Below are 9492 nucleotides of genomic sequence, written 5' to 3' on the forward strand. Positions count from 1 at the left end.
AGAAAAATCCAACACAGTGATGTCAAATACTCACATTTATGTGTGTAAACATGCAAAAAGTTTTTAGAAGCATTAGACTTTTCATTAGAGATGTGCATTCCGATTCAGACAAACTTACTGAATCGCGAAATTACGTTGATTCGGAGGTTCGTCAGAAAGTAAAATAACAAATTTTTATATGCCTGAATATACAAAAAATATATTTGGCCACATAGCAGTTCATTCCATATAGGCACCGCCAGCATGCTGCATCCAAGATGGCGTCGCCCATACATGTGTATGGCGTCGCCCGACACCAGCGTCATGTGACGTCATACACCTGGCCTCCAAGATGGCGCAGAAATCATTGTTGGCCAATATAGCTGCCGCACGTTCTGTTTTTTAAATGTTCAGATTACGAGGTTTGAATTTGAAACAGCATAATTATTCACTTCATTAATGAAAAGGTTTTTCCCTTTTTTATGCCGTGCATATGTCTATTTTTCGTCCACTCCTCTAGCTCATTTTTAATTCCAAAATGACCAGTATTCATATATTATGTTTTTAATAATGAGGGCTCATGCAGACGGGTACCAGAAACACTGCTTTCAGATCTATATAGCATTGTTTTTGGGTTTTTTTTAATGGATCTGAACACAGCTTTATTATGGACAATGTATCCATACACATAGTGGTGTTTAGCTTTATAATCTAGAGCAGAGTTCAGCAACGTAAATAAATGCCCGAGATGAGTATTTTGACGTAATTTACTTGTCTAGACACATATACATGTGTAGGAGCATCCATTTTTTCTGGTGGATACAAAGTATATGAATCTTATAATTACTACAGTATATAGGAAATCCTGCCTGTACAAGAAGTATCCAGTGCCCAGACCTGCCCTGTGTATGCCCTTGAGTTTCTCTGCTGTGTCCTGCAACCTTGTGCTACTGCAAACCATGGGCAAGGATGTGTTACAGTCATACCAGCACCATCTGACAATGTAAATTACGGCTGCTGTATCAGACTGGTAAGCAGGCCACAAGGGACATCTTCCAGGATCTCAGAGATCCACTACTGCTGCAGCACCCTGCCGATGATGGAAGACCTCGGAGGGGGTGTGATATCCACTCCCACATCTCTTGGCCTGCAACTCTGCTTAAAGGAGAACTATGGGGTTAAGGCTTTTCCCCATAGTTCTCCTTAGGGTAACGGGAGGACATAAACTAGCGTCCTCCCGTCACCCTAAGCTCAGTATACCGCGAGCTACAGCTTGCGGTATACTGAGACGCCACAGTATACCTCAAGCTACTGCTCGCGGTATATTGAGACGCCGCAGCTGAAGCGGATCCAGACAATTATGTCTGGATCTGCCCAGCTGCGTGAGTGGCAGCTGTCTCTGCCTATCTAGAGGCATAGCCAGCTGTACCCGCCCCCTCCCCCGTCCGATCCGCCGGTCAGCGCTGGCAGATCGGAGGGGGGAATCCAGCCCCTCCCCTGTCACGGCTCTTTGCCGTGACAGGATCGAGAGGTGAGCGAACGCCGGTATGTGTTCGCTCACTTCTCGATCTACTGAGCCGACCTGTGACAGTTTCATTGTCACAGGTCAGCTAGAACTATGAGGTGAGTGAAAAGCACTCACCTCATAGTTCTCCTTTAATGCAATGTTCTTCTACAACCCAAGATGCAGACCCTTACAGTGCCTGCTGCCTCTTTCATTTGACCTGCTTTCTGCCTTCCTCCAGAGCCAAGTACCAGCATGGACTATCCTCCTCCCACTCAGATGCATTCCTACCCATCTTTCCTCCCTCCATCCCCTGTTCCACACAATCCTACTCAGCCCCAATCCTATTCCTCAATTGATTTCACCCAGCCCTGTGCCCACCCTTCCTTCCTGTTACCCCTATTACCACAATCAGTAAACATGTTTAGGTGGCATATTTTTTCTATCAACAATTTTTTTTTTTTTAAGTCATTTTTTAATTTTTCCGAGTGCGACTCATTTTCTTTGTAGGTAAATTGAATATGTTAGGAATGAAAGCCTTATCCCACACACATGAAATGACCCAGTCTAGCATGCGTGGCAAGGCTCCTATTAAATAGGAATAGGGGCCTTACTGCACAGGCCTAAATGAAGGCAGTAAATGTCAAGCATGTGAGGTAATGCTTCAGTTCCTAGGAAATGGGAGCTTTGCCACACACACGTGAAAGGAACAGTGAGTGCCTAGCCCAGGGGTGGGCAACTCTGGCCCTCTAGCTGTACTTTAACTACAAATCCCAACATGCCTCTGGAAGTCATGCCTGTAATTGTCAGTCTTGCATTGCCTCATGGGACTTGTAGTTCCACAACAACTGGAGTTGCCAATCCCTGGTCTAGTCTGTGGAGTAATGCTTCCATTCCAGGGAATAGAAATGCACATGCTTGAAAGCAGACAGTGAGTGTCTAGCGTGTGGGGTAAGGCCCCCATTAAGTAGGTGCGGTTTTGGGCGTTTTTAATTGCATTTCAGCACTGAAACGCAATTAAAAACTCCCATAACCTCCCTTTTGGGATCAGTGCGGTAACCACGCTGATCCGCAACCGCCCTGGTGTGAATGGGCTCTTACTGCACATGCTTGTAAGGAGTAAGTATCAAGTGTGTGGGCTAATTCGTAAATTCCCTGTGAATAGGAGCCTTACCGTACACATTTGAAAGGAGCCAGGCATTTTTATGCGTGTTTGGGAGGGTAAGGCTCCCATTCACTTGCAATGTAAGGCTTACACAAACCGTTGGGCAATGACTGCCTCTATGTTACAAATGCACCATGCAGTCAGCCACCCACATGCTCACCAGTTGGTGAGCTGCAGGAAGCTGCCGTGGAGCCATAGCATACAGCATGAAAATCTCTTAATGTTCCCACTGTGCACTATGCAATTGTTTTGCATAAAATGTATTTATATTACATTTCACAGGTGCACAGGGTGTCTAAGATATGATTTGAGAATACAATGGTACACAGTAAAACCATTTTGTTTGCCATACTGCAATTGCTGTGAAATGACAATTCTTACCATTTAGGACGTTTTATAGAGGAATACTTTATGTTTGAAGAAAAAAAAACATTTAACAGGAAATAAGGATTTAAACATGAGGCTTTTTATTAGCCAATAAAATCAAACTCTCTTTCTTTAGGGTAAACTGAATGTTCTAAGCAGGGTTCTGGGCTGAAAGGTCTGAAGACCCTCTCTCCTTTCCCTTATGAAATTATGGAGCGTGCAGCAAGCCAGCACCACTTTGATTTTGTTCTTGCGAAAAGCAGAATACGACACTTAGCACTACAGAGTTCAAAAGTGCACTCCACCATCCAATGGGCCCAGCTCATTCAGTAGTGAAGATCTGCTCTTTATGGCTAAGTCCATGTTCACTTTAGGGGCGCATCAGGTTCTCCACCAGTCCAAATGCCTCATCTGCCACAATCACATATGGCATCCTTCCTCCCATTACGGACTTCCTAAGGATGCAGGAATCTCCTTGACTCCCATAGGCCCGCACATCAATTGCCACAAAAAAAAGTGGGCATCCACTTAATCCAATAGGACGATAGAAAGTATTCATGGTAGTTGGAAGACTCAGACCCAGAGTTTGGTCAGGAGTAGGTATCGCACAGAGTACATGCATTAGGGGTGCACAACACACAGTGCACAGGGGTGAAAAGAGTGTAATCCAGTTTACAGAGTACAACGGAAATTACCCCCTTCTTCCCACTACAGCTTCCTCTTTAAAGGAGAACTATGAGGTGGGTGCTTTTCACTCACCTCATAGTTCTAGCCGACCTGTGACAATGAGACTGTCACAGGTTGGCTCAGTAGATCGGGAAGTGAGCACATACCGACGTTCGCTCACTTCTCGATCCTGTCACGGCTCTCTGCCGTGACAGGGGAGGGGCTGGATCCCCCCCTCCCCGCTCCGATCCTCCAGCGCTGACTGGCGGAACGGACAGGGGAGGGGGCGGGCACAGCTGGCTCTGCCTCTACATAGGCAGAGCCAGCTGTCACTCACGCAGCTGGGCAGATCCAGACATAATTGGCGGGATCCACTTCAGCTGCGGCGTCTCATTATACCGTGAGCTGTAGCTCGCAGTATACTGAGCTTAGGGTGACGGGAGGATGCTAGTTTGTGTCCTCCCGTTACCCTAAGGAGAACTATGGGGAAAAGCTCTAACCCCATAGTTCTCCTTTAAGTCCAGAGTCCCCCAAATACAGATCTCTCGCTTAAGTCCCAAATCCCCCCACCCTCCAGTACAGAACTCTCTCCAGCTCAAATTCCTGCACCCACAGTATGGAGCATTCCCCCTCTCTCCTTGAAACAGACCCACCAAACCAAAAGGCTGCTGGTCATGGCATCAGGACCCAGGTAATCCCACAAAAGATGTGGAGGAGGACTATTCTGACCATCACTATAAAGAAGGACTTAACTGACCATCAATGTGAAGGGGTACTTTTCCACAGACCACCAATGTTTAAGAAGCACTTTACCTTTGACTTTAGATGTAAAGGGACAATTCTCCACTGTCTTCACTGTGTATATTTCTTTCCTGATTATTATTATTAATTATTGCATTTCATGATTATTTCTGACATAACATAATTTTGATGCTTACAGTATAGGAGTGCTAAAAATATGATCAGCATTGGGTGTCAAATACTCTAGGTACACCACATGCTTATTCTTTTATTTATTATTATTATTATTCCTATTGATGGACCTGTGCCTTTATTCAACCTCAAATACTATGTAACTATTCTTAACCAATAGTAACATGTGCTATGGATATGACCTTTGTTAGAAGGGGATCCCTGAGACCATACAGCACGCACATCCGTGCAGAAACCTGTGCTTGGGAGGGACAGCTGGTGCGTGTGACTGTGTGCAGCCGCCTGTACAGCTCAATCATAGGACGTGGCTGCATATAGCTACACACCGATCCAAACGTGCACATCCATACAGGTACAGATACACACCCTTGGATGCAGGTAGTCTAAAGTACATCTTTATTGGTTGACCTGTTAGCTACATGAATTAAATTAAATGATATCTATAGTTAAAATGTTCTGCTGAGTTTTGGAAAATGTAGGGAAAAGATAAACCCTCTGTCGAGTTTTTAATGTTGCCTTTGTCCCCACTAAGGAGATTTACCTTCTCTATTTGCCCAGGTGACCATTGTGACCAGTACAGAAGAAGAAAAATGCAATATTTTACAGTTGTCACTGGAACTGGAAAAGAAGATTTTGCCTCAATTTTGTAGAGATTTTCCTTCACTTCCCGTTGTGCTTCTGGTATAGGAAATGATGGGAAATCTTCCCACTGGATAGCAGGAAAGAAATGACTCTATTACTATGCCTACTGACTCCCTTAGGGGTGTCTTATAATGTTTGCACAGTATCATGCTTATGCAATGTGCAGGCAGACGTCTGATGTGAAGGGAGCTCCTAATCTAAAGGGGAGCTATGATGTGAAAGGGGAATCTGACATTAAAAGGGATGCTGATGTGAAGGGGGGCTTCCAATGTTGAGTGGGGGAACTCTGATGTGAAAGGAGAGAGCTCCTGATGTGAAGTGAGCTCCTATTGTAAATGGGGAGTCCTGATATAAAGGGGGACTCTGATGACATGAAGAGGGCTACTGATGTCAAGGGGGGCTTCCAATGTTGAGTGGGGCTTGTATGTGAAGGAGGAACTCTGATGTGAAAGGAGAGAGCTCCTGATGTGAAGGGAGCTCCTAATGTAAATGGGGAATCCTGATGTAAAGGGGGACTCTGATGTGAAGGGGACTCGGATGTGAAAGGAGAAAGCTCCTGATTTGAATGGAGTTCCTAATGTAAATGGGGACTCCTAATGTAATGTGGAGCTCCTGATTTTAATTGGGGACTCTGATGTGAAGGAGGGAACCCTATCATTTTGTGTGGGGTATCCCCTTAAAATCCATACCAGACCCCTAGGTGGGATAAAGGGCTGGTATGGATTGTGGAGAGGCCACATCATTTTTTAACGTACTTTTTTTACTGGAGCGTCTCAAGATTTCGCATACTTTTGAAGGGTGCCGTGGCTGAAAAAATGAGAATTTGAGAAATGCTGCCTTACTGTATCCAAAACGAAAACATATTTGATTCTATTTAGGTTTATTTATGAAACTGTAGGGACAGCGATAGAGAGGAGATGGAGTGCTGCAATAGATAACATCGTTTTTTCCCTCTGGTTTGATTTGTTTACCATCTGGGGCTTTGCCTTGTGTAGACAGGCACAATTATTAGTAAGTCACAGGACGGACAGGCCCCAGGGGTGCAGGGTCTGGTGGCTCTGTAACCACAACCAGCAGCTGCTCTCCATCCTTCACACCCTTTATGTGCCGGAGACAAAGCAGCATCACTAAGCTGACATCGGGCTCAATTCACAAAGCTTTAACAAAAGGATGCAGCTTTAGCCACGCGACTGTAATTTACAAATTTCATTGGACTGAAAATTAGTTTTGCTTTTTGAAAACCTTTTAGATTGCAAGCTCTCACGGGGAGGGCTCTCCTAACCATATTGTATTGTAACTGCCTTCCTGTTGGCGCTATATAAATCCTTAATAATAATAATAAAGTATACTTGTTCTGGTGTGTTAGCGTCATAAATGAAAGGCTAATGTTATCTTTAATACCATGTTCCATTGTTCTACCCATATTTAGGCTGTAATATCAAACAGCCCCCAACCTAAACCTGCCCCCCTACTTACCTGAATCATGGATTGCTTCTCCTCTCTGTATTTTTGAATTCATACAGTCATGTCATTCACTCACAGGTCCATTCACAGGATCTGCAGCAGGGGGACTTGTAGTTCTACATGGGCTTCATGTGCGGCAAAGTCACCACATTGGGGGGGGATTCATGAAAACTGGAGCAGACAGTTTTCTTATGGCAACCAATCAGCTTCTCTCTTCAGTGTGTTCAGTTAAACTTTGTAAATGAAAGAGAGAAGCTGATTGGATTCCATGGGCAGCCGTTCCAGATTTTGTCTGCTCCTGTTTTAATTAGACGTGTAAATTTTGTTTTGTTCCAAATGGATATTCGTACAAATTTCCTTAAATTCGAACATTCGGATGCATCCGAATTCTAACGTGTCCGAATGTGAACGAATCCGAGGGCTTGTTCAACAAAAATTCATATCCATCCGAATTCCATTCAGAAGGAAACTAATTTGGACATGTAATTGTTCTCTGGCCAATCAAATGGTTTTTTTGGGGGCTGTTGGGGGCTGGATTACAGGGCTGGACTTCGTTCCGAAATGAAAATTCGGACGGATCAGAAATCTGAATAATGAACTGAATCAAACTTCGGATCTGAAATCTCAAAAACAATTCAGATTGTATCCAAAAGAAACACATTTTTTTTCAGGGTCACATGTCTAGTTTTTATGAATACCCCCCATTGTGGTCTATATTGATAACTTACTCCAGCTCCATAACTGTAGATCCATACAGACCGAAGGCTGGGGGAATAGTCTACAGGAGTATTACACTGTGATCCATTGAGGCACCAAGGCAAAAAATTATTAAATGCACATTTTTCTTTCTTTCTTTCTTTCCTTTCTTTTCTTCCTTTCTTTTCTTCCTTTCTTTCCTATAGTGCACAGATTGGGTCCAGAGAAATGCATAGTCCTAAGCTGCATGAAAACATGGCCAGAGGTGACTACACGTCCAGTATAACTAGAACCCTGCATGTGGAACATCTGCAGAAATAAAAACCAGAATCCTTTTGACACTATGATGGCTTGGAGTAAGGTCACCTTGAAATCAGAGCACGTAGAGATGTGATTGCAGGTAGGTGCTGCTGAGCACATGCGATCTGATCTGGATCTAGAACTCCCTATGACCCTGGATTTTGCAGACTCCAGTCCTCGGGCTCCATCAGTCCGGGATTTCCTTTACATCACCACATCTCTTCTTGTAGCCCCTGGAGGCAGGTACTGAGCCTGCAAACCATGGACTGCCTCTCTGAATAGGGAATGCCGCATCAGCACCAGCAGCATCAACAGAAAAACAGAAGCCCTCGGAGCGGGCACGGCTCTAAAGCCAGCATTTTGTTCAGCCATCGGGCAGAGCAAGGGGGTCGGAGCTGACTGGTGCCAGCGTGCGTTGCCTAGTGACAGGTGGATGTCAGTCTGGAGAACTGGGAGTGGCACTGCCAGGCTTTGTATCCCCGCACACACCGGCACATTGCAGTCTGCCAGGGCAGGGAGAACATCTTTCACTGTGAAATGCTGTATTGGCTGAAGGAAGAAGAGATGTCACACCAGGAGCTAACACAGAGGCTTTCCACTGTCATCACCCATGTCGGTAAGAGATCGGGCGAGGCTGGGGATGGAAACATGCCAAGAGATAGCAGGATGTCAGAATCTTCCTCAATGGCAAGCTCACATGCCAGCATGACCAGGTCATTGCTATCAGGATGGAGCTGCTGAACTCCAACTATTACAATCATACTGACCATTCACAAATATGAGATGGATGGATCTTGTCTGATGTGTGCATGTCATTTATTTAGAATGGGATTTCTCAGTGAGAGAGACAGTAGAAGCATCCATTCAATAAAATGATGGCAAATAGATTTTTTTAAAAAATATAATCTTAATTGGAAATAGAATTTGAAAAGAATGAGGCAAATAAAATCGTTCTTTGATGTGATTGTGATGTGGAAGATGTAAAATAAAAAAAAACAGAGACTAAGCTAGCAGAGGCAGATACCATATGTGATAGAATGGTCATGTAATGATTGTCTGTATCATTGTTGCTATAACATGTTGCGTTATTTTGAAATGAATTTGTTTATTTTGATGCATTCATTCTAAAATATGTATTTTTTTCTTTCTGGAAATATTAAGCAGCTGGTGATGGTCAGATGCTACTAATGATTCCATGATATTAATTATGATTCCAGGATATTAATTATCCATGGTCAGGTCATTCACTTCGTCACCTGCTGGGAAATCCAATGACTAGGTCAGGAATGGTCATCCCCTGCCTACAGCAGTCCATTGTGTGATAGTGAGATGAGAGGTGATTGCAGCAATGGCATGCCGATCACTGACATCATGAATCATTCTCCAAAGGGAGTCAGTGTAGTGAGAGAGAGTCTGGGAGCTGTATTGGCAGCAGGAAGTGGGAAATGAAAGCGGAGGCCGGTTATTGGAACTCTTGTGTCATACAATTGGTTTTTTTCTCCTCCTTGTGAAAATGCCCATTTTCTGGCTGGTAATGTGACCCTCTGGCTTACCTACGTAAAGCAGAAATCCAGGCACATCAAATCTTAAAAAAGAACTCCAGGAAAAAGTTCAGTAACCCTTGCAGTGGTCGCTACCCCCGCACTGCAAGCGTTAAGTGGTCGTTTTTTGTCTAGGTTTAAAAAAAAAGTTATCCACCTGAACCGCAGAGCCGGCTTGTTCTTAGACCGTCCCCCCCCCCCCCCCCCCTCCCCAAAGCTCGAAGGGCCCACAGCAT

General features: G+C 44.4%; 1 protein-coding gene across 1 annotated transcript in view; it reads left to right on the forward strand.

Moving 5' to 3' along the window:
- Positions 1–7901: 7901 nt before the first annotated feature.
- LOC108795822 (probable guanine nucleotide exchange factor MCF2L2) overlaps positions 7902–9492 on the forward strand; it is a 65145-nt gene continuing 63554 nt past the window's right edge. The window contains exon 1 of the mRNA XM_018567132.1: positions 7902–8331. Coding sequence (XP_018422634.1) covers positions 8253–8331 — 79 coding nt within the window. The 5' untranslated portion in view covers positions 7902–8252. The remainder of the gene's footprint in view (positions 8332–9492) is intronic.

Source organism: Nanorana parkeri, unplaced genomic scaffold (assembly GCF_000935625.1).
Source record: "Nanorana parkeri isolate BGI_ZX_2015 unplaced genomic scaffold, ASM93562v1 scaffold29, whole genome shotgun sequence".
In the NCBI taxonomy this organism is placed as follows: Eukaryota; Metazoa; Chordata; class Amphibia; order Anura; family Dicroglossidae; genus Nanorana; species Nanorana parkeri.